The sequence below is a fragment of the Falco rusticolus genome, chromosome Z (genome assembly GCF_015220075.1).
Source record: "Falco rusticolus isolate bFalRus1 chromosome Z, bFalRus1.pri, whole genome shotgun sequence".
NCBI lineage: Eukaryota > Metazoa > Chordata > Aves > Falconiformes > Falconidae > Falco > Falco rusticolus.
The window spans coordinates 59,423,342-59,449,568 of NC_051210.1; the positions used below are offsets into that span (position 1 = coordinate 59,423,342).

At 38.1% G+C, this 26,227-nt stretch overlaps 1 protein-coding gene and 1 long non-coding RNA gene across 2 annotated transcripts in view; one reads left to right on the forward strand and one right to left on the reverse strand.

Moving 5' to 3' along the window:
* Positions 1-1,600: 1,600 nt before the first annotated feature.
* LOC119141414 lies at positions 1,601-10,087 on the forward strand. The gene is made up of 2 exons (XR_005101922.1): positions 1,601-8,150; positions 8,247-10,087. It is a non-coding gene; the product is annotated as an uncharacterized LOC119141414 (long non-coding RNA).
* Positions 10,088-10,373: 286 nt separating this feature from the next.
* The window catches only part of ARSB (arylsulfatase B), a 67,550-nt gene continuing 51,696 nt past the window's right edge, over positions 10,374-26,227 (reverse strand). Inside the window, exons 7-8 of the mRNA XM_037373735.1 lie at positions 11,490-11,618; positions 10,374-10,931 (exon numbers count right to left, since the gene is read on the reverse strand). Of these exons, the coding sequence (XP_037229632.1) occupies positions 10,666-10,931; positions 11,490-11,618 (395 nt within the window). The 3' untranslated portion in view covers positions 10,374-10,665. The remainder of the gene's footprint in view (positions 10,932-11,489; positions 11,619-26,227) is intronic.

Here is a 26,227-nt window from a genome sequence, read left to right on the forward strand (position 1 = left end):
AATCTAAACCTCCCCTGGCACAACTTGACGCCATTTCTTCTTGTTCTGTCTCTTGTTACCTGGGAGAAGAGACTGACACCCACCTGTCTACAGCCTCCTCTCAGGCAGCTGTAGAGAGCAGTAGAGTCCCCACAAGTCTCCTCCTCTCCAGGCTAAACAGCCCCAGTTCCCTCAGCCACCCCTCAGAAGACTTCCCTAGACCCTTCCCCAGCCCCGCTGCCCTTCCCTGGACACACTGCAGCCCCTCTACGTCCCTCCTGCAGTGAGGGGCCCAAACCTGAACACAGGGTTCGAGGTGCAGCCTCACCAGTGCCCAGTGCAGGGGGACAGTCCCTTCCCTTGCCCTGCTGGCCACACTGCTTCTGACACAAGCCAGGGTGCTGCTGGCCTCCTTGGCCACCTGGGCACACTGCTGGCTCATGCCCCGCCGGCTGCCGACCAGCACCCCCAGGCCCTTTCCCACCAGGCCCTTTCCAGCCGCTCTGCCCCAGCCTGTAGCGCTGTGTGGGGCTGGTGTGACCCAGGTGCAGGACCCGGCACGGAGCCTTCTTGAACCTCATCCAGCTGGCCTCGGCCCATCGGTCCGGCATGTCCAGACCCCTCTGCAGAGCCTCCTGCCCTCCCGCAGATCAGCGCTGCTGCCCAGCTTGGTGTCATCTGCAAACTTACTGAGGGTGCACTCGATCCCCTCGTCCAGAGTGTTAATAAAGATACTGAACAGAGCTGGCCCCAGTAGTGAGCCCTGGGGAACACCACTGGTGACCGGCCGCCAGCTGGATGTAACTGCATTCCCTATCACTCTTTGGGCACGGCCATCCAGCCAGCTTGTAACCCAGAGCAGAGTACATCCATCCAGGCCATGAGCAGCCAGTTTCCCCAGGAGAATGCTGTGGGAGCTGGTGTCAAAGGCTTTACTAATGTCCAGGCAGACAACATCCACAGCCTTTCCCTCATCCACTGGGTGGGTCATGTTGTCATAGAAGGAGATCAGGTTAGGCAGCAGGACCTGCCTTTTGTAAATCCATCATATTACAAATGGGAACCTTTAATCCCACTCTACAACTGGACTAGGACTGGTTCATAAAACAAGCTGGAACCATGACTGCACTCAGGTTGAGTGACCAATATCCTGAACAAATTTTTTTTAAAACGCACTGGTTTTGGCACAGCCCTGTCTCTATTTCTCACAATATCCTCTCCTTTCCTCTCCCTCTTGTTATATGCACAACTAGGACACACAGCTGTTAATTAATCATTACTTAATTCAGAATCTTCTGAGTGCAGCCTGTGGGCAAAGATCTTTCATGAACACTGCATTTACTTGAAGCTATGGTTTTGAGTGGAAATACTCTTTCACTCTGATGATACAGAGGGATTTATGTGGTAATCGACTCCAAGACAGCAGTGGAAGGAAAAATACTTCAAGGGTGCTGCAGTTGTGTATGCATTTTAGGCTGAGAGTTATGGAGCTAAACAATGCCAGATGTGTGCTACATCTTGAGTTTCAATGATTATCATTGTATTGTAGTCATTTATGGCCAGGCTAATGTTTAGGATTAAACCAGGTGTTCCTAAAACATTTTCTTTCATTCTAATGCACATCAGAGTACATTTATGCAAAGCACAATGAAAATAAACTATGGATAAAACCAGCACTTACATATAAAAAGAAGCCATTATTTTATTTGAACATGCCATCACACAAACGTCATTAAATCACATTAAGTAAAAGGATGGTTAGTGGCTGCTATTAAAAAGTCAGCTTTTGCTAGTAGCTCATGATGCTTACAAATACATTTCTATAGGACATGAGAAGAACAGCTGTTAGATGATGTTGTTATAGCAGGGTCTCCACATCATCATTGCTTCTGAAAATCAGATACTAATACACTGAGTAATTTCACCTTGGTATTTAGAACCAGAGACTGAAAATGTGAAATTTAGAAGTACAACAAACTTAGATAAAGTAGAAGCTTGCTTTGTTTGGATTTGGGTTTTGGATTGGGTTCACACATATTTTATGTCACAAGTTAAATATAAAATGCATAATTCATTGAATAGTACAAAATTTCTCAATAATAATTGTGGTTTAATAATTAGACTTGACTCTCAACACCACACTCACTTTTCACAGCCAGCAAGATGGCTTCTTGCAATTTTATTTAATGCTATAAATAGAATAAACATTTGCATAGATAATCTTCCGTTTTGTAGGAAAATGATCTCAATTTTCTAGTGGCAGAATAATAATTGAAGAAATACTTGCTTTTTGCCATTTTTTTTACTATACCATGGCCTTTTCTTTACTATAAAGTGAATACTGAAAAAGTGAATTCTAAAAATTTCACATAAAACAATGTACATTAACTCCCTGTGTATTATGGGCCTGTTGTTAACAAGAAATTATAACTCAAAGGAATTTCAGACACATTATACCTTCTGCCTCTAAGAGACAATTTTTCCATCATTCATTTCTGCAAATGTTTCTTCAGAGTGGGCTACTTTCTAGGGCAAATATAAACAGAAATACAATTGTTCTACTCTCATTCCCTCCTACATTTTTCAAAATCCAGAGGGGATATTTTCATAAGTCTTTGATATCATAAATGTGCCTATTTTTTATTCAGTCAAAGGCTGTGCCATTTCAGCTGTTCTGGATGGGGTTTTTTTTCAGGCTGAATGTATGGCAAAAGAAAACTATCAGCAAATTCTTAGCCAGGCTTCTCCACTGCATTAGTCTCAGAGCTTTAGCTAGAAGCAGAATAATAGTAATGTGTATGTTGCTTCTATCCAGTTTAATATACCATGACTATGCTGTCTTCATTATAGAGTCAAGCCAAAACAGAACTGAAAAGGCAGGAGAATGACTTTGTTTCTACAACATATCACTGCTGGGGTCAGGAGGTGTGACCAGACCAGACTTAGAGCCATGTTGGGATTATTTCAGACAGTGCTTTATCAATCAAGTATGAGTTGTAAAACAGAGTATTTGAAAACAAAGCAAAGGGGACAAGAATTAAAGTTAAAATTCAGTACATCTATAAGGGCCAACTACAGGGCAGCAGTGTTTTCACAGTTTTGGGGATGGCAGTTACGATTTTCACAGCCTTTTAAAAAGGCTTCTCTTAACACTAATACACAGGACAGACGGGAAAAAATTATGATCCTCCAGAAATCAACTGTTTTCATGGATAACCCCGCGCTGATGAACAATATCAAGAAAAGAGTTTGGAGTCACAGAACTACCACGATTTTAATCTGCAGAGAGAAAAAAAAGTTATTTGCTATAGTGAGTTAAGCAGAGTCAAGCTGGAACTAAAAGTATGTCTGCTAGAGGTGAAGGCAAGCCTCTGATTTGATGCTTTCAACATTCATCTTCCCACCATCCAGAGAGCCCTGTTAAACCTTTATTCCCAGTGGGGCAGGATAAATGTAAGGTAACTTAAGGGCTTAGATGTCCCAGCAGAACTGTAGATCCTATGAAATGATCTGGGCAGGCCACAAATGTCCTGATCAAAGTTTTCCATTCATTACCATGGGCTCTATGCCCAAAACTACTCAACAAGCATTGCTGAATACTGAACAAGCTTACTTTGTTTGTACATGTATTCACTGCATTCTAACTTCTTGTTTGCTTGAAGAAATCACAAGAATGCATGGCACAAAGCAAGACAGAGCTCTTTTATTTTTATCACAGTCCTGAATGTCAGAATCTGGCAGCCCAGAACTGTGGCTTTGGTGTAGTACCTTGTTGTGGCTTTCAAGACTTGTCCAAATAAGCACTGAATTTCTTACATGCAAATCTAGTGATTCTGAATGTACTTTTTTCTAACTATAGTCCTGCAGACAAAATATAGCTGCCTTTTTTTGCTGTTGAGTTTAGCTAGAATTAGGGGATCAACATCCGGCAGCTGCTTTGATGACTGCAGCCAGTAGTCACTTTTTTGAAACTTGGCAGCAGATATATCACCAATATCTCTCTACTCCACCCCACAAAACCAACACTCTCTGGAGGGAACAGTAACGCAAAAGGAACTTAATGCACTATCCTCTTTGCCTCTGCTAACCATGGCATGCAATTATCACAAGGGCCGTCACTGAACTCCTCCATGGTTGGGTGGCTGACTCACTCTGCCTGCTCTGTGCCAAAATGTTTTTACTGTTCCTCACAGCAGTACTGCTTGATGTAGATGAGCTCATACACAAATTGTACGGCAACGGAAGAAGACACGTGAGAGCACTGGGATCAGAAAAAGCAGCTTGGGACCCCAGGGAAATCTCTAAACAGTATGTTTAACCAGGATCTTCCCATATAACAACGCAACTTGAAACTGAATCAAGTCCACTGCCTGCAGCTGACAAAGACCGTAAGCTGAAAGAGTTAAAAACACTCAGTTGGAAACCTGCTGGCAAAAAAACCCCCAAACTTAAAAACCTCCTCAAAGTTAGAACTGGTAGGTTTTTTTCCCTTCTCTTAGCAAAAGCACTACTTTCCCATTACAAACCTTAAGTTATTTATAGCTAGAGAGAAACGAAACCTATGGGTCCCAAGGGAAGGGCTGGGCTGTAGAAAGGGTCCTCTACTCCTCCACCATGTCACAGCTAAGGTTAATGCTATGAGAGAGACACAGCCTTGGGGTCCGCCTGGAGCAGGGCCTGCGGTGGGCTGCCAAAGGAGCAGGAAAACAAATTCTCCCTTGAAAACTACTACATCCTGGAAATGGTTTGGTGTTCCTAGGTTAAAAACAGCCCACACCTATGGCTAGATTCCGGATCACCAGAATTGACTTAATGTATTTTTTCTTTGTCAGGTTTTACTTCATTTAGATTGTTTGACTTCTGTATTCTCTGATTCACTTGCTTATTTCTCATTTGGGTTTCCCTGGCCCTCGGATTACAAGCATGGCTACATACACAGACTGCGTGTCCTTGCATGCCAGGCTCCATCACACGTGCCATATCAGTGGCTCTGTCACTACCACCACTTCCACCAGGACTCTGGTAAGTTTGCAACAGGGCATCAGAGGTCTAAGAGGATTCTCTGTGTAACCTCAAGCTCATTTACTGCTTCTTAATGAAAACATGGAAGAGCTTTGGGAATATACCTATATATAGCCTTACTGCCATTAAACCACTCTGTCAGAAAGTAAGATGAGAGGCAAATTCACAGACACCAACAGGGACTGCTAGTGGAGCTTCAACTCCACACAGACCACATGAGTTTGAACTCCACGTTCTTCTGTTCAGAGATTCTGAAGAGGATTAAACTCAGAATTTCATCCAAGACCCATTTATCAATATTTCTAAAGTTGGACAAATTATTTTCAGGATGAATACAGGGCTTTTGACTTCAAAACAGGTCTACATTTTCTGTTTTGCTGATAAATTTATCCCTTCTTTGTTTATGTGCATCTTTTTGTAAATAAGAAATACAAAATAAGTAGCCAGTGTGGGCATTCTTCCTAAACTTGGTTACTTTTCTGAAGCTTAAATAATTTCTACGATATAAAAATGAAGACTTTTGAATTCAAAATGCTCAGATGTTTGCTAGATTAAGAATGAATCTTAACTTGGAAAGGGATGAAATGAAGTTTTATTTAGAGAGTTCAAAATGCTTGCATTTTTGAATGTTACTCAAGTAACCACAAAACATATAAAAAATTCTTTATTTCCCAATTTGAAACAACCGTACAATACATATCTTTGCAGATGCCAACCTAAATGTGTCAGCCAGACGGGTTTTTTCTCTAACCCAGTTCAATTAAAATATTTTATGAAGGACCACCCATGGAAAATAATTAGGAAATAAAACAAATAATTATGGCACTGTAGCTGAGAAAATAATGAATCCTTGGATTTTAAAAAATAACAAGAGGAAACAGAGTCTCAATCTAATCCCAACAGAAGACAGTGACATGCCAGTCTCTTCCTAATAGATTAATTATATTAACTAATATATCAGCAAGATTTAAAATGCAGATTGTAGGACACAGAGAAAAGAGATCATATAAAAGCTCTGCCTACCTCTGAAATTAAAATTAGACATTCTTTAATCTTTTCTAACTTTAGCCAAGGAGCTGACATTAATGGGAGACTCAAACACATTAATTACTTGAGTTTTTACAAGTTAGTTGATGTTTCTTTTCTATGAAATTGTATATCAGCATAAAAAGAACAGTACCTGTATTAAAAATATCATTAACAAAAGTTCCCACTTTTGTGGATAAACTAACACCTTTCCTCATGTAACGTGAGTGTCAAATACTGAAGGACACAGAGAAATATAGGGCAGAAATTCCCCCTGCCCTCAAGTCCAGTCCCTTGTTATTATGGTAACCACAGCCTGTAATTGCTACTATAAACTAAAATATTTTATGTGGGTATTGACTGAGGACAGTTAGCTTTCTAGTCTTACCTGTCTGTTTGTGTAAACAGAGCGCTAAATAAATATGCACTATGAAATAAAGGACAATTCAAAACAAGTGTGAGACTAATGTGAATTCATTGGATCTACTTGCCTTATATACTGAGGAATGGCTGTCAAGTTCTCCATCTGCATTTTGATTGCAAGAACAAATTAACCAACACATGCTGAATGAATGAGGACTAATGTACTAAACATCTTTAGTTTAGAATAGAACCTCTGATATTTGGATGATTTATCTCAAAAAGGCATTTGAAGGCCAACCTGTATCATTAATGCATAATATGCAGAAATAGTAACTCTAAAAGTTGCACAAGGTGATTTGACATCGTAGTCTTTCAGAATCCTGTATTTCAAACCATATTACTAACTATATGCTACAGAAAATTAGGATATGAAACTTAAAGTTGCACTAAATGTAAAGTTATCAAATAGCATAAATCATTATATTGGTATAAAATAAACAAACTGCAATAATTAGGAAAGGGAACTGCAATAAAGGTTTTTCTAGAGCTACTGAAGGAAGATGCAAACTTCATCAAGGTGATGGAATACTTTATAATAAGGTTTTGTTGCTTAAGTTTTCCATCCCTTGATGTGGTCAGCAAATAACAGAGCCTGAGCCTCAGTTGTCATAAAGAATCTTCAAAAGCTCAAAAGTGAAACGCTGCTGTGCTCTGAAGCCTTTTTGGATCTCTCAAATTTACAGGACAACATACTCATTATTTTATAAGCTCATTAGGAAAGAAAACAAACACACATACACATCAAACAAGGGCTCAGTCCTCCTCGTACAAACTCATCTAACATGAATTCACTAATTCATGAGGTTTCTAACTCATAAGTTGTCTAATTCATAACTCGTAACTCACGCAATCTATGAGCAACATACTTATCTAGCTGATGATGAGTGCTCATCCTTCCCCCCCTGTCACAACACAGGCCTGCCCTCTATCACAGCGGGAAGCACGAAAACCTCAGTGGTCCAGCTGCTGTAGGATGTGCTTCAAACGCCTTTTGGGTAAGCTGAGGTATTTATACTTTCCAGCTTGGAAGTTTGGTCTATGTTATTTCCATAAGTTAGTGGATTCTGAAGGAACTGCCAATCAATAGCAAGGATTATGGCCACTGGAGACCGCAAGCTGCAGGTGATAATGGCTGTGTAATGACCTGTAGTCCTTCATGTGGGCTGCCTACATGTTGCTCTCATTTTGACTTAGTGGCGCTGCTCCCAACTCACATCAGGCCTTTGCATGAGCTGTGTGTTAGCTAAAATCTGAGCTGTTGAGTGAACAGTTACACATGATAGAAAGAAAAGCTTAAATGTATTTTGTGAAATGGAAAAACATGATCAGGTATCAGTTTGGACATCATCTTTGCAGAACATATATATTCTTTTTGATATTTTAAATACGTTGGTTAATATGAAAGTTGCCAAATGTAGTATAGTAAGACCTTCTGTCATAGCATATGTATTTCACCAGTGAAAATTGAAATTACCTGGGAGGAGGTCACAAACAAAACAAATGATTCTTCACACAGTGTCTAATTAAATTGTGGAAATGTGTGACTGTGTGAATACCAACAGTTTACAAGGTATTGTAAAGCTGTGCACTATGCCCAAAGACCCCAATGGAAAGGTTGTGCAACCTCATGGAAGAGAAAACTAAAGCCAACTAAAGATATAGAAGTTAAATCTCTGAGGCTCTGAGCAATTGTTTAGAAGGTGAGGGACAATTTGTAGAGCTTATCAAAGAGAAAACTGAAGCCAACTAAAGTTATAGAAGTTAAATCTCTGAGGCTCTGAGCAATTGTTTAGAAGGTGAGGGACAATCTGTAGAGCTTATCAGATGTGCTGGCCCTGGCCGTATACTGCTGCAACCATCTGCTTTCAGCCACGGATGGCTGATTGCAGAAGGATATTGAACCTTGGTCTGAAACAGAGTTCAAAACATCCAACCAGACCACAGAGAATATACATTTGCCCACTATAGAAGAATTATTTCATCCCAAACAATTTTTCTTCTTTCCCCATCTTCATGGTTGAAGACAGTGAAAGAATTAGAATAGAAAAAAGTACTGAAATAAAGAAGCAGAAGTGACAAAGGAGAGAAAAAAACATGAGGCTCTTTGGGAAAAAGACAAACAGCTGAACAGGCTTTTGGAGAGCTTTAGCTTCATTTAAACTTGTAGGAAATCAAAGGTGGAAAAGGCAAGCTAGATTTAAGACAGTGTAATGGAGAATCAACTGTACCAGAAAGCAGGAATTTCTGCTCATTTTTATATGCATTTTAAGTTTTCTTAAGTTTCATCTTCTTCATGTTTTATCTTTCAATTATAAAAAATGTACAAATTCTGTCAAGTCTGTCTCTTCATGAATCTGTTTGCTAACAATTAGAACAACTATTCTGAGGGGAACACTGGGAAAGGTGCGCAAAATTTAGTGCAGTTTACAGGAGTTGGTCCTGGAGCCAGAAAACAGGCAATTAGATCCCTACTTTCTGGAGAGGATAACAGGTAGAACTCTGCAGCCTGAGAACTTGGCTAAGGACACTAAGAAGCAGTACCAGAACTCTGGCCAGACTCAAGGTGTGAGACATTGTGAGAACTGGTGGGTTGATCTTGCAACAGTTTGATGAGTAACTGAGAAATACTGCTTGGTATGGTTTCTTCATGGCTGAGAGCCCACTTCAGGGTGAAAAGTCTCTACTATGGTAATAAAGAAACAAAATCTGAGTGAAAGGGTACTCACCAGGCAGGCAATAAACGTAAGGTTTTGTTCATCACAGAATCATGGAATAATTCATGCAGAAATTCATGCCCTTTGGAGGTACCTGGTTGTTCCTCACCACTACCACCCAAGCAGGGCCAACTTTAGGGATAGATGACACTGCTCAGGATCCTCTCCAACCATGGACTGAACACTCCTAGGATATGGATGTTGTAGCCCTGCAGTTACTGTATTTCATTAACCTCATGGTGTGATAGTTTTTTTCCTAATATTGAATTGGAATGCCATGTGTACCTTATATGCCTTTCAGCCTTGTGCACCTCTGAGAAGAGTCTGGCTTCATCTTCTCCATGCTCTCATGTTAGGTAGCTGAAGCAGCAATTTCCTCTTTCTTCTCCAGCATAAACTAACCCATTTCTTCAGCCTCCCCTTCTTTGTCTTCCTTCCCATGATCATCTTCATGGTGCTCCACTGGACTCACTCCAATTTGTCAATACTTTTCTTGTACAGGGAAGCCCAAAATATGATGTTATGCTCCAGTGCTGAATAGAGAGGAACAGACACTTTCCCTGATGTGGTGCCTACATTCTTGCTTACACAGAACGACATGTGGTTGGTCTTCTTCACTAAGAGGCCCCATGGCAACTCTTGTTCTATTTATTATCCAGCAGGATGCCTAGATTTTTTTCCCCCACAAAAACACTTTCTATCTGGTCATAGCCCATCATGTACTCCTGCATGGGGCTGTTTCACCCCAAGTGCAGGACTCTGCCTTTGTTAACTTCATGAAGTCTTTGTTCACCCATTTCTTCAGCCTGTGAAGATCCCTCTGCCTGACAGCCCTGCACTCCAGTTGACCACCAGTCTCTACACCCATTTGATACATTAACAGTGAATAAGGAATAGGGATTTTGCTGGTTTCTGGGAGGTTTTGGGTTTTTTTACTGTGGGTGATTTCTATCTGTTCCCTTTTCTGGATGGAGGTGCATGTTAAAGGCAAAAATTATTATGTCAACTGTTGGAATTTTTTCGTATTCTTTACAGATATGTAACAGCTTCCAATGCAATTTGTCTTCTGGACAAACATGAAAACAAAAATCAGTTTATTCCACAAGAAGGATGCATTCAGCATGTCTCTGCTGCCATGATTCCTGGCAGCTTTTTAAGAAAAGTAAACTCTTTCAAGGTTTTTAACTTTCTTCATTAATTTTTTTTTTTAATCATTATTGGTTAATTATCATTAAAAGTGTATTCTGGACAAAGAATATTTGAACAACAGATTTATAATTTTGCCAATATTTCACATACAATTGCTAAGAAGGAGAGAGGGGGAAAAGACCAAAATAAGGTTCCCAACATATTTGAAGAGTAAGAAATACTGAATTACTCAAGGAATAAGTTCATAATTAGCAGTAGTTTAATGAACAAGGTAAGAAATACGTGACTAGGACCCTGAGTCCATAAACCAGACTCTGCTACAGGGGTGTTCTGCAGGATGCAGTGCTGTGTACTACGCCCAAGGACCCCAAGCCCCTGTTGCTGCTGGATCACAGCGGGGATCCTCATCAGGGTAGAACACAGGCACTGAACGTTTATAATAATACTGAAGCCGTGACAGCAGTTTTTCCACGACATGAGGATATTTTTCAGACAAATCATTTTTCTCTTCAGGATCATGAACAATATCAAACAGCCAAAGTCTCTTTGTCGGTGGATCAGATGACTCAATTTTTGACTCATTGAACAAAGATGGTGGAGGGAACCAATGGCTACAGCCTGCAGAAACAGGAACAGACCAAGGGTTAATTCTCATATATGGACCAGCGGTGTGGAGATGTAGTTATACCGTAATCAACAAATTCACTAGGTCCTTTGACAAGCCACTGGACAGTGATTGTTGCTGCATTCCTTAACTCTAGCCTGGCAACAGAGTCTCTCTGGTCCAGGCCTACCTATACAGGAGTCCTATTTATACAAAAAAGGTGCACCATTGGGATTCAAACTTCCACGTCACTTAATTTCATATCAATTAATTTCATGGACTTTCTTCTTGGATTCCTTGATCTTTATGGGTCCCTTGCAACTTGAGATATTCTATGATCCTGATAGTTTCTACACTACTGTGAAAATAATTTGCATACAAAATATTTGCAAGATGAAAGATGATGTTGTTTGCATCTTGGAAGCGTCCCTTCTAGATTTTTGCACATGATCAAAAACCTGAGAAGTTAACAGAATAACTAAAAGAAATTAAAATATATTAAACAGAATTAAACTGTGTTTGAGGCAAGTGGGAGATATGACACACTGTACAAAATGGAGTTACTTCATTACCTGGATATCCAGTTAATAACTTCCATTTTCCATGTCGGATCGCTGCATGGATGGATATATTGAAAAGTGTATCATCCCATGGAGAAGAACTGCTCTGCGGTAAAGAAGTCCCGTTGTCAATTCCAAGACCTTAACGAAACAGTAAACTAAGTTAGGTACATTGCATATTAATGAAGTAATTTTTAGAATTATGTTGGAAAACAAAGCAGTATCATTAATTTATTTTTATGTATTGGATAAAAAATTTGTTATATAGATGTGCAAAGATCTGTGCTATGATTTACTGTATGTATTTAACTCAGAACTTAAACTGCACCTGAAAATGTTACCAGTGGAAAGTGTCATACCTGAGTCCAGATAACTGCACTCAGTTTGTATACAGATATTATACGCATATCTCATGTATCTACACTAAGAATAGTCATGATTGGAATTGCTAATTTTGCTCATATAAGTGTGTGTATCTTTTTCCCAGTTAGGAATATAGGACTGAAAGATCTCCTGAATCAATGCTACTCTGGGGGACCAAGTACCAAGTCCTGAATTGTACCCACATGCAGACAACTCTCTCTCTGAATTGAGCTGGCTAAAATACACACACATCCAGGTCTGGCCAGTGAGGTACTTCTGTGGGATGACACAGCATGAAGCATGTCTTCATGCTGTCTTTGGTAGAGTCACATATGATGTGACCCTATATCCAGACATGACAGAAAAATCTGAAGTGTCCCCTATGTGCAATTCCCTCCCAAAAGAAAACCTGAAGCTCCTTATAGGAGGGAGCTCAGAAAAAGCCCAAAACATGCATACACCAGGGATGATCAGGAGACCAGTTCTTTACTGAAACCAAAGGGAGTCAGACAGACAGACTGCATATCAGCTTGCATAAACAAGCTGACAGTTTAAGACATGAAATATAAGAGGTTTATATTAACTATATGAGTTGATACCTGTTTACCAAAAGAATACCAGAAGGCAACTCTATAATCAGACTAGAAACAAGATACCAGGAGGTGGAGAGAAAACAGTGTTGATTTTCTGGCATCTTTCAAGAGGTCACTTTCAATCAGTTTAGGAAATTTGAAGGACTTAGCTGACAGATTTTTACCACTGAAATGAAAAAGAGAACCCATGCGATGGATTCTCACAATGATCATGTGAGAATCCAGTATTAGAAGCAGAACTAGAGGTTTCTAAAAGAGTAGATTCTGTACAACACAGTGGGGCAAATACACATCTGATAAGACAGCAACAGAAAGTTTGGAAAGGAAATGCTGGGACAAAATCTCTCTATTTTTTGTGAAGGTCCAGTTAAGTTTCTACTTTATTACTGTGCTTCACACTTTCAGTCAGTTTTTCTTTAATAAGTACTTTTTGTGCATAACCAAGTTCCCTGCTTACATCTGACTTGTATAATGCTCCCAGATAAGGTACTAAGGGGGACTTGATGCAGAGATTATGGAGGATTCAACTCATCTTAGATCATGAAGCACTGAAGATGAAGGTCAAAAAAACCCAAACCCCTGTAAAAACAAGGGGTTCATAAATACCCCCAGAATAATCTCTTCTTGAAGATAAATCCACACACACCCATGTGATGTCTGTAGCAGATATGAAAGTTTAAAGATTAATATTGCTTACTTTTCAACATCATTGTTATGTATTATTCTGTCATACTGTTTGCATCTTTGCCATCTACTTTCTTAAAGAGCACAGTGAAAGACACTCAGCAGATCAAAACCCCACAGACATGTTTTTTAAACAATACATCTCAAAATCACAATATTAAGGCTTGTTCTAAAGGAAAAATTATGTGAGTTTGCATTTCTGATTTTAAGGTTTAGCATGGAGAATATGCTTCTGATTGCTGAGAAGCCATAGTATGTGAAGCCATAGTATTACACAAGGTGAATTACTTAACGTACTTCGAATAAACAGTATGAAAGATTGTATTTTTAGATATACTTTGAAAAATATTCTTAGCATGCCATGCATGAGACCTACAATAAGACTCAAGAAGATAAAATAATTTTTACCCCCCCTTATTTAGCCCAGGTAAAACCAAACTCCTAAACTAAGAAATGCTTTTACCAGAGCTTGTACTTGAAGTTGTTAGGTGAAATATTATCTTTCTTGAAAAGAAAAAGATCAATTCCCTCATATTGAGCCATTATAAACAGAACTCTGTCAGTCATGTTAACTCACCCATTGCAAGCACTTGTCCTGTGCCAAAGAAATGTACTATTATTCAGACAGTATATTCAGACCAGTACTGTATTGCTTCCCAGGCAGTACCAGTCAACTTTTATCAGACACACCAGCCATTGAAAACAGACTGATGCTTGTTTGAATGCTCTCTACAGAGGATATTTATAGGACTGCCAGTTTATTACATTATATAAGCACCACATAGAGAACTAAGATAAATAAAAATATTGCTTAATATGAGTTTTCTTCCCATCATATGCCTTTCACTTTAAGCTCAGATATTCCTTCCTCACCCTGCATTTGCCTGACTTTCTCCTCCTTGTCTTCAGCCCAGCTTTTAAGTTTCCACCTCTGTCTTCATTCTTCAGCTCAACCTTTCACCTAGTGCAGGTGGAATGCAAAATGCACAGGTAGCCTTCTCCCTCACTATATGAATTTTACAGGGATCCCTTTTCTGATTTGGCCAACTAAAGAAGTCACATTCTTTTTATTTCCTTTGCAAGATAAAACATTCATTCCCATCGCATCTAAGCAGTTTACCTCTACATCTGTTCTAGACTGTTGGTGTTTCTTTTTTTTTTTTTTTTTTTTTTTTCCATTATGGGTGACCAGGCGGTAACAACAGCCTGTGGACTAATTCAGGAGTCAGAGGACAGATGCTTTTTGTCGACCTGTGTAATCCAGTCTGCCTTCACATGCCTGCATACTGTCCTTACAGACTTATATATTAAAAATTCAATGCTTTTGCTTGTGCAATGAGGCTAGAAATTACATTTTTCTGGCATTTGAGCTTGAGTATATCAGTGGCTAATGAAATACTAAAGCTTTTTTTTTACCTTAAAAGAAAAATCCCACTGCCTCTGCCATGAATTCTCTTATTTTCAAACAGAAGGCACTGCTTCCTGAAGCTCAATTTCAAAGCCTCACCATCTGCCATATTTCTTTTTCAGTAGTGTCTTGGAAAATAATACAACTTTTATTAGTTACAAAAGCAGTGAAATTTTATTCTGGTATTTATTTTCAAATATTTAATGCTACAATGAATGGATTGAAATATTTTAATGTTTTGTTTGGAGTTGTAGGTCATCAAAAATATTCAAATAGCTTTTACATCTCTATAGAAAACCAAATCCTTCAGAACCTGTTGCCCTTACTAAGCAACTTTGGAGTTTATATCATATTTCAAGACCATCCTTAGTCTTAACAATCTTTTTAAAAGGAATTGAGTGGCCAACTTCCATTACCTGCAAAAGCAGTTTATATTCTAAATACTTTAAAAGCCTGGCCCTTTGCCACTTACGAAAACTTCAGCTTAGTTCTTTTATTCCCATTATCATACATTGTCTCTATAAACAGATGTATACTTCAAATTAGGATGTAAAAGCCTAAATAATTTTCAATCGCTAATTTATATCTTCAAGAGACCTGATTTTTCAGAAGACAAATGTCATCAACTCTGAAAAATCTATGCAAGATGCTCAGAAAGCATAAGTCAAAAATGTTAGTTGCATTTGCAAAAATAATTGCTGTTTTGATAACTTGAATAATCCACAGCATACTCTTCAGCCAGGATGTTGAAACATTTACTACTGGATAAGTATATAAATAACATTCTGAAAGACAACCAGCGAATACATGGGGCTTTTCTAAAAAGTGAATGATCTTTCAGTGCATTAAGCTGTGCTACTGCACAAAGTAAAACAAAATGGAACATAATGAACATAAGGCAAAAAAGCCAATCCTCACTGCATATACAGAAGAATGTGCTCTGAACAAGCTATTGCTATTTAGGAAAGAGTCTGTGAAGTTGTGATGAGCGCATAATGCCCAGTGGCAGTCAAGAAAAGCAAAAGCAGTATTAGAAGTCGCAAAGAATTGGACACTATGCCAATCACCCAGATCCTTGTTGTGCTTCACACAGGATACTGTGCAGTTTAGATCCCCATGTTACAAAATGGACACAGGAAAACCATGTGGGATACAAAGAGATGTGACAAAGAAGATTAAAGCTATGGAACAGCTTCTGTGGGGACAATGGCTAAATAAATAGGTCTCTTCTTCCTCAAAGATGGATAACTGATGAGGGATGTGACACAGGTCTATGAAATTGTGTGGCCATAATAAGCTGAATAAGGAACAACTGGTCTTTTCTAATTGGGGCAGAATAAATTATGAAGTCACATGCTCAAAATAAACAACAATATATACTTCCTTATCACAAACCCAAACTCAGCATGGAATTCCTTTCCATGGGATGCTGTGGATGCCAGAATTTTATGCAGGTGGAGTGATAAAAAGGGTTCACAAAGTGGGAAAAAAATCCATCAAGGATTTTTATATCCAAAATCACAACCTAAAGATCGGGAGCTCCGTTAGCTGCAGGTGGGGGGGGTCAGGCAACAGAAGTATATTTATGTGCTTGCCCTCATACACTCCTTCCTACACAACTGCTACTCTCAGCAACAAAATGAGCTAGACAGATTTTTGGCCTAATCATACACAAGACGTTTTACCAAGTTACTTTTTCAGGACAAGCCAAATATTTTGTTTACAAAAGAAAGTGCTATGTCAAAGCAGATTTATGCAATCCCTTGTATTATCTTAATCCCTGTATACACTAAACTGAAAGGGTCAAAACTTTCACAAAAGATAAGTATAGAACCACAGAATCAAACAATAACTCAAGCTGGAAGGACCTACAGGGATCATCGAGTCCAACTCCCTGCTCCTCACAGAACCACCTACAACTAAACCATATGGCTAAGAACATTGTCTAGATGCTCCTTCAACTGTAACAGGCTTGGTGTCATTTCTTTGAGAAGCCTGTCCCAGTGACTGACCAGCATCTCAGTGAAGAACCTTTTCCTAGACTCCAATCTGAACTTCCCCTGACGCAGCTTCATTCCATCTCCTCGTGCCCTATCGCTGGTCACCAGAGAGAGGAGATCAGCACCTCCCCTCCTCTGCCCCCCTTGAGGAAGTTGCAGGCTGCGATGAGGTCACCCCTCAGCCTTCTCTTCTCCAAGCTGAGCAAACCAAGTGACCTCAGCTGCTCCTCATAAGTATTGCCCTCAAGGCTTTTCACCATCTTGGTTGCCTTCCTCTGTAAGCATATGATTCATATCGTACAGGTTAACTGTAGTTTTACAAATATGTGAACATCATGAGTCACTTCTAGATTACTTTCAGTGCTAGTCTTAAAAGGAGGGATAATGTAAAGAAATGAAAATATTAATTTGTACTAGCAATGGCTTCCAATGCACAGATCAGTCCATACCACTGCAGACAAGTCAGTTCTTTGCTTAAGGCTTGTTTTTCACTTATACCAGAACATAAATCAAGAGTAAAGAATTTAAATAATGGATTCACGCTAGCTTTATACTACTGTGATAGATCAGAATCTGATACCTACATTATTTCCTGCTTTAGTCAGACAATTTTAAATTTAAAAAAGCCCCTACAATTTACATAAAATGTTACAAGTGGCAGGTTTTGCCATACTGAAGAAGATACTTGGTACATTAAATCCAGCAGTGTGTCCCAAAAAGTACTTAGTAACTGGTGATTCAAAGTAAAATAGAAAAGATAAATCAAAACTGCTTACTTTGCCCAGCTATCTGTTCTTTCACTTCACTTTCTAAGCACAAGGAAGATCATAAAAAATGATGCAATGTGCTTAGCTCTGGTTTTTTTCCTCCCAGCCTTTCAAAAAAGCTCTTCTGACCTCATTCAGTATCCCATGTGTACTCCTGATTTAACACATCATTCAGGTTAGGTGGGTAGCTCTTCCAGAGAAAAAAACTGTCTTCCCATGTATTTCTGCATACACTTAAGCCTTCTGCTTAACTCATTAGTTTACCTGTCCAACTGGGCAATGATTTCTGGGGGGAGAACACAGGAAGAAACATTTCTTCACATTTCTTCCCTGGTGATCAAATGTATGCTTGAGAATCAATCATCTACTCCTTTGTACATACAATCTTATTTTCCTATCAGAAACTTAACTAAAATTAAAAAATACTAATTTATCTGACCACCATGAAAAAGACAAAAATATCTGAAAATCCATTTCTTTTCTGTGTAACTCAAAACCTTCTAAATTCTTCTACTACTTCTGTGCACCAAAATAACTTTGTGACCCTTTGAAAAAAAAAAAAGAAGGGCTGATCCAGTTTTACTACATTTTACAGCTTTAGATGTCTTATCAGAAGCCCTCTACTCCTCTTCCTGTATGGGGCCTATAAATCCAGCTTGTTTATTTTCCTAAGTCTTATGATGTTCCCGACAGATTTCACTGATAGACTCTGAAATATTTTATATTCAGTCAAGAACAAACACTGGGAAAAAGAAAAAAAAAAAAAGCAGTTTTCCTAATGCAAGCAAAATAAAAAAATAGCAAAGAGAACAATAAAAAGCCACTGTAACACAGTACTTGGTAGGCAGGCTGGGAAAATTCAGATCTGTCACATATTTGCAAATATTTCCTATCATTTATTTCAATCTTTTGCTTTCTACTTTGCAAAGCACATATTTCAACTACCACATAACCATAATTTGTAAAAAAAGGTATAAGGATAGGCAACACCCATATTGTGTAAATTTGCAAGGTTAGAAAAAAATAAAAAAGGTACAATGTGATTTTTTCTTTTTAAAAAAAAGAAACCCTCATTCTTCAGTCTAAAAGATAAATTTGTGGAAACATTTTATTAAATGTAGTATATTTCTTAAGAGTATATTCATTTAACCTTTGGTATGTAAATTTTAATCATAAGAAGGAAAACGATAAACTGCAAATTTTCAGCTGAGATTTAAAAAAGGGAATATATATTCTTTATCTAAATATATAATATTTGCACAGATCTAATAAGCATAGACCAATTACCCTTCTCAGTCCTCTAGCTCTCCTTCCTTCTTTCAAAGAGACCAACTCAAGCAACTGGTAGAAACCTAAAATGTGGAGATATAAATAGACAGTACACCCAAAAATAAAATATTCTGCCTTAAGTCTATGATTAAGATGATGAAAACGATCCATGTTGAGAAGTTTCTTGGTTGGTAAGAGATCAAAAGGCACACAGTTCTCTCTAACATGCCATTTAGTGAGGTCCTGACCACAAGATTTAAAGGATCCAAAACAATATTGCTTGAGGCATGCTACATTTCTGTACGCTGTGGTCTACAATACTAGTGTGCAGGGAGGCAATGTTTGGTACATGACAGCAATGTTGTAGAAAGGCAATGAACATTAACTTATTATTTATTTAGGAGACAGAGCCCTGCCCAAAGAGTTAATCTAAATAGTTTAAGTGATTGTCAGATTTACTGTTTCTTCAATTTTCCAATACCCTACACAGTAATAAAAAAATTATTTCATAAGCAACTACAGATAATCAGTGCCCTTCATGGTCAACACAAGCAACTGAAGCTTCTACTTATGTTTTTTCATCTGCAGAACAGGGATGTTAGAAGTTACTGACTTTTGCAGTGTATTTCCAAAAGGAAGCAGTGACAAAATATCAGCATTCTCTATATTTCAATTTATATGACAATACATTGTAGCGGCAGCTTCAGCCATATGACAGGAAAAATACAATCACAAAAAGCTCCATTTAACTGCAACCTGCTTGATGGAAAAGACTGAAAAGCATGCATTAAAAAAAGCCACAAAACCTAGGGTGAATTAAGATTTTAGATGGCTCACACTCTTCCCAGTGCAAATTAGAAACACATCTATATAACAATACACAATATATCTATATAACATATATATGTTCTCTAATATATAATATAATCTATATAACGAAAACACAATAATAAGTACCTGCTACTGTTTTACAGGTGTAAAGTACATTTAAGAGTTTTCAGCCAAAGCAAGTATATCACCAATATTTCCTGTAACACAAGTGTCTGTGCATATTACACTACCTGGATGTCTAAATAGTTTGATACCTCACAGTTTACAATGCATGCCACACAGAGGATTCCCTAGGTATTCTCTTAGCAACTAAAAATTACCTCTGTAGTCCTCAAGACTTCCAGTTTAGCACAAATTTTGTGCAGCAATGCAATACTCCCTATCAGTTATTTGGTATTTCCAATCCAATATCTAAATAATACATAACATGTTCCATACAGAACATAAATTTTCTTCTCATACCTCATGGCCATCTCGGCCAAGAAACTAAGCAACCATGGGACAAGAGGAAAGAGCCTCATGGGGATACAAAAGCATCTAGTAAAACGGGAATCAAAAGTTTTGATTTCACACTGCAGAGGCCACCACTGGATTCCTAAAAGAATTTGTGCTGGGATCCATACTGTTGAACATATTCCAAATGACCTGGAAAAGGGACTGAACAGTGAGATCACAAAGCCTGTGGATGATCATAAGTTATTTAAAGATGACTGTAAATAATGACAGAAGGCCCTTATGAGACTGGGTGAGTAGGCATTAAATAGGCAATGAAATTTAACTTAGATACAGATAAAGTGATGCATGTGTGAAATAACAATCCAAAATTCACATATAAAATTATGGCTTGTATATCACCCATAACTGTCTGAGAGTGAAACCTTGGGCTCGTCACAGATTGAGCTGATGCTTTTTCACAATTAAGACAGCACCGATCAAAAAGAAAACTGAGTGCAAGGAATTAATAGAAAAGGGCTCATAATCAAAGCAAAAAGTTCTATGCAACTGGAAAACGGTAGTTCTGGTCTCCCCATCTCAAAAAGAATACAGTATGGCTGAAAAAGTACAGAAACCAGCAACAAAGTTGGGTGACATGCAATCTCTCATGAATTAAAATCCTCTGCCAGATGTACATTCTGCTTAATTAAATTTGTATGTTCTATGAAACTCCAGGGACCAGGCTGCTTCCATCCCCTGCATGACCTAAGGTTCTTCCCTTCTTGTGTGATGTTGAGCCAAATGCAATCAAATAATCAAAACCTTATTTTTTTAGTTGACAGGGGACATATCAATGTAACACACAGGCCATATAGTTAGAGTGCTCACTGCTCAGACCTCAGGAAGTATCTTGAGTGAAACCACATCATCTTGGTAGTTGTTAGCATATTCAGTGTGACTGCAGGCCCTACCTGACCTGACTAGACATCACCTACAATGCAAAACAGCACTACCACACAGTGTGCACCTACAGTGAGAAAATCTCATACATGCTGGAACACTGGGTAAGACATTCTTTACTCAGGAAATTCATTGTCTGCTTTTGCCAGTAACAGTCATATTCCAACCAGACTAGACCACATTCTCTGAACAAATAGGGTCTTGGTTACATTCTCAAAATCAATTACATGCCCTTTTTTTCAATCACTTAAGATGTTTTGTCAAAAACCCTCACATTACGGCTTTGCAAAATCTTTTTTTTTAGTAGATTCTCAGCTTGTTGCTATCAGAACAGTTAGAAGACCTCTCTGAGCTGCTGGTCCCCTGCCATGCTTACCCCCATGTGATGGTAACAGAGATTTCATCTTGTCAGCAGGCACCGCATAAGCCACAACTGTCACTAAGACAGTGTTGCAATAAAGCCCTGCTTGTTTGCAAAGATCTTTGGGAGTATCATTGGGACCACTCATGTTTTCATACATATCTCTGCTAGGAGAGGCTGGAGAGACATTGAGATCTGTAAGTGTGACAAAAGGCACATCATGGGGTTCTGTCAGATATGCCCTCGGAGCAAGGAACACAGCCCTAACAAGGTTGCAGCATGCAGCCAGAAGGCAAGAAACTACAGAACTGCAGAAACTAGTGCATGCAGTAATGCAGCTTATGCATATGTCCAAAAAAAGATACTGCATTTAAAATAATTTGATCTTGTGCATAGAGCTTGCCAGCTCACTGAAGACTGCCACTCCAGGAAGACAGGCTTTCAAAAGGTAGTGTCACCTGGCAATGACAAGTCTCAAGGGGCTAAATTAGATGTTGGTTGCTGTTTTTCTTTTTTTTAAATTCTGCTGAGATTATACTCTAAATCATTATGAGTAATTTAAAAAAGTTTCTTTACTCTGTAGAAATGTTTTTAATAGAGAGAGGTGAACAACTCTGTATGTCCTGGAGCAAAATTCTGCTTGGTAGTTTAACCAAACACTGGGAAAAAGCCACTCAGGCTACTTCCACTAGATCTTAAAAGAAACAAACAATAACTAGTATTATTTTCATAGTAAGGGAATGCTTATGCCTCCCTGCCTCTTGTGATCTGATCAGTACTCTATAAAAAACACAGAGATCCCCAGACAGAAGTCTGGGACTGGTGAACCAAAAGCCACTTACATACAAAACCAAAACAGAAAGAGAGTATTTTCTCGTAGGTTCATTATCATCTTTAAAATCAACATACTATTTTAGCCACGCAAGAAATCCCTATTGTATTCACCAGCTTCTATACATTGTCAGAAAAATGGTAATGGTATCATTCTCCTACTGCTTCCATTAAAATAAATCAAAGGTTTTGCACATCACAGATTCTGTTCTGATGCAAATCATTTAACTCTTTTATCACGATTTAAAACATCTACTTACATGATGCCCATTAAATAGAAAAGAAAGAAAACCCAAGCATTTAAAAAAATCACTGGTGACTACTTTTCTACCAATAGACACTGCATCCTCCAAATCACCTTAGCCTGTTTTTGTGCTACAATAGCAGAAATAGTAGGCAAAAAAACAGAGACTTTCTTAAATATTATGGAACTCCACATAAAAATTACCCTCATGAAACAGTCTTCAACCTCCTAGAAATCTCACCACACACACACACACAAAACCTGCATGATTGGCAGGCTCACTGTCCCTTGCTAATGCTCAACTGTGGAACAGCAGGAGGTCTGTTAGGGCTTGAAAAAACCCACACTGAAACGAATGGGAACCTTTCCATTAATTCCAGTGGGCTCTGGTTCAGACTGGTTAAGCATCAGTAGTAACAAAGAAGGAATTTACACCCTACCAACTTCTCTTAATCAAACAAATGAAGCTAAATTCCCCTTATCCATACAGTTCAGTAGACACAGTGTGTTTTCCATGAAACCTTTATGTGAAAGGCTTCCCCATTTGTATTCACAACAATAATTTCTGGCAACAAGACACATGTTTTAACCACCCATCCACCTCCCAGATTATCCCCAAATAAAAGTGATTCTGAAATAAAAACAAAAGTGCCAATACACAATTTACCATCTCAGAAGAAAAAGCTGAAGAAAAATAATTTTTAAAAAAATCAGTAAAAGCACACAATCCCATTAATGTTACCAAAAGTTGAGGCTTATGGATGAGCTGAGAAAACTGAATTCCAGAGTCATTCTCCCTGCTGCAAAATCCATGTCACTAAGTTCAGAAGTTAAGATCTATAAAACGTTTACTTAAATGTATCACTTGGTTTTCCCTGCAGCACTGAAACAACAGAATAAGGCAGATGTCAGGTAACAGACATGCAGCCAGAAAGGGAAACACAAAGTCAAGAAATGAACCATAACTTCACTGCAGTAAAATTCAAGAAGCCACCCTATAACTTTTCTTTGTGGTCAGTGCTGCTTCCCACAACCACATCTTCTGAACCTTCCTCCAACAGCATTTTTCCAACTGTCCATTAGTTTCCTCTCTGAAGGAGGAAATTCTCGGGTCATACCGAAAGCCCTGGTTAACTGCGTGCCATATAAATTATTGTTTTTCCCCTAAAGCAATTCAAAACAGATGCCAATTCAATGCTGAACTAATTTAATTTTCAGTAAATTGGAAATAAAGAAATGGCTCAGACTAATTAAATGTTTAACTTCCATACATTTTTCATAAAAAGAAAATTAAACTGAAAAGTAAGGGTTACATTTACATGAGGATGTACCTGACAAAATAAGAGGTTTTCTCCCCCTTCCAAAAAAATCTAGCCCAACACTGGGGATATGTTTCTGGGCTTTGAGGACCCACGTTCATGCCCTGTGTTATCCTTACTGTTACAAAGGGTTCTGAACTGGTATCTTCCATCTTTCAGGAGAGATTTCTCCCCAACAGACTGTATGAAACTCTAGGATAGAGGTTTTCTCCATATATTCTATTTCACATCATATAATACATACAAATGCTTTGAATGACCATACCAAAAATAAGCCTTTAACTTGGTGATGGGATATTTGGGTGGGTTTGGGTAACTTTGATTTCCACTCATACCAAATCTGTACATAAAACTTCTAATTTATATAAGGATGTAACCAAATTTAGCATGTACAACATTTGGAACATTCTTAACTTTTTATTACCTTCTGAATTTTAATTCAATGATTCATGTGTTTTTCCTAGCATTCATAGATGCAAAATATTCTGTAGGCACAGGGTGGTTTCCATTTGCAAATCTGGTCTATAGTTTGACTTGCAGGCAGTCTATAAATACGTCCAGATTAGGGACTCTAGATTACACCATAAACACCAGAATGGTACATGAAAAAAATAACCAGATTTCTTTCAGTACTTCTCAGTTTGGAAGTACCTGGATCTGGGTAGAACAGAGAGAAGGTAGCAGAGGTAGCAGGAAGGCTTAATGTGGGAACATAATATATAAGTATCTTTCAGCATACACTGTTTCTAGTGAAGGCTGTTTTAGTAATTGGAAAACTGTAGTCTTTACATTGTTCAGCTGCACACATAATAGAAGTAGTACAAATCTATGGACTAGGTCAGAAAAGACAGTGGATTTCCATTCTATTCGAATATCTTTGCTTTATGGTTTTGTATTAAGCACCGACATGCCTTAGTTTAACATGAGATTTTTTTTTCCTCTTAAATATCAGAAAACAATATATTGAACATCATTCAAGTTTTTAATATATACACTACACCACAGTGGTTATAGCATTAAGAGCAGTGACAGTACTACATTTTTCATTTCCACTGATATTAAACCAAGTCTCTTCCAAACACGCTGAAAAACACGATTGTCTCTAATGCAGTAATATAATTTACACAGTCCCTAAAATCTTAAACCGGTCATACGAATCAACTACTTACCTGCAAGATAAGACATTTGCAAAGAAAATTTTACTGAGAAATAAAAAATAAAAGAAAAAAAGGCATAGATAATATTTTTACAATTATGAGCCACACTTAGACCTTATATATCTTCCATTTGTAAACGTAAGTTCTTTTTAAATGCCTTGTTTGACAACAGTATGTAAACACATCACTGTTCTCCTTACATTTATAAATGGAATTGGAGGGTGGAAGATCTCCTATAGCTACAGAAGCATAAAAAGTCTTTGATACAAGTAAATGAGGATTCCCGAGGCAAAATTACCACTTGCTCATAAACAGAAAATTTTGCACTGTTTTACATGGATGCATTAGAAATTTTGTAGATGGTGCTGTACTGAAAAATTATTTTTAGCATTTCATACAATGGAAACTTCATAACAAAAATTACTTTTTGTTAGAATTGATTCTGTGAAGCAGCTGGTTGCTTAGTTTTCATTGAGAAATGTGTAAGACAAAGCAAAATCCAGCAGGAGTTTTAAGAAATTCTCCCTGTTGCTCTGGCAAAGCGCATACATTTTCTTACCATCGATGCAATTTGTGTTCCTCCTGCAACTGATTCAGCTCTGGGATCCAGTGCCCACAAGAAATTCATTCAGGCTAAAAGTGCTGATCTCACCAGGATCAGTTTGATCCTCTGCAAATTGTCTTAAGGTGTTTATTGGTAACTGCTGAACTTCAGCAAATCTCAGCTAATGAACTGTCAAAATGATATTAGATAGGTCTTCCACAAAATGCAGGAAATTTGTAAAGCTTCCTGATTATAATAGATAACGCTATAAATGTCTAGCCTATTCTTTCTTGGGATGTATGATTTGAAGTAACTTCGTTGTACTTCCTCTGAATTAACTGCTACTTCCACAACTGGAATTTTGGGAAGAGACAGAGAAATGGGAAGAGGTGGAGAAGCAGTCAGGAGAATATCTTATGGATACATATTACAACATTCACAGTCACCATCATCCACAATAAAGCTGAAATTTAGAGACTACTGCATGTCTCAGAAAATACATATATTTAAAAACCTTGATAAATACTTGCTCTATTAGATTTGTAGCTGTTTTACATCCATTGCAAATTCAGTCTTTCTGGGGGAAAATATACAGGGAAATATAGAAAAATAAATAATCTTCTACTGCGGGAAAAGTTAAATATCACAGTTTCCATGTCTGACTTTAATAGACAAACAACACTCTGAGCACAAGCAGATTATTTACACTGTTTTAAAGAAACTATATATAACAGTACCTTGTTTGTGAACAGACTGCTTTTTACATAGGCATTGCTTGTTGTACATTAATAAACCTATAATCAGTAGGTTATGCAGCGCTTCTTAGACTTTTGCCTTCTTATGAAGCACCAAAGACAGAAAATCTCATAGAAATCAAAGCTAAAAGTTACAAGGTGTAGCTTTGAAAAGCACTGCCTAATTAAGTAGCATTTTCCCTCTTCACAGTCACAAGCACCATCAATATGAGAGTTGAACAAGTTCTTC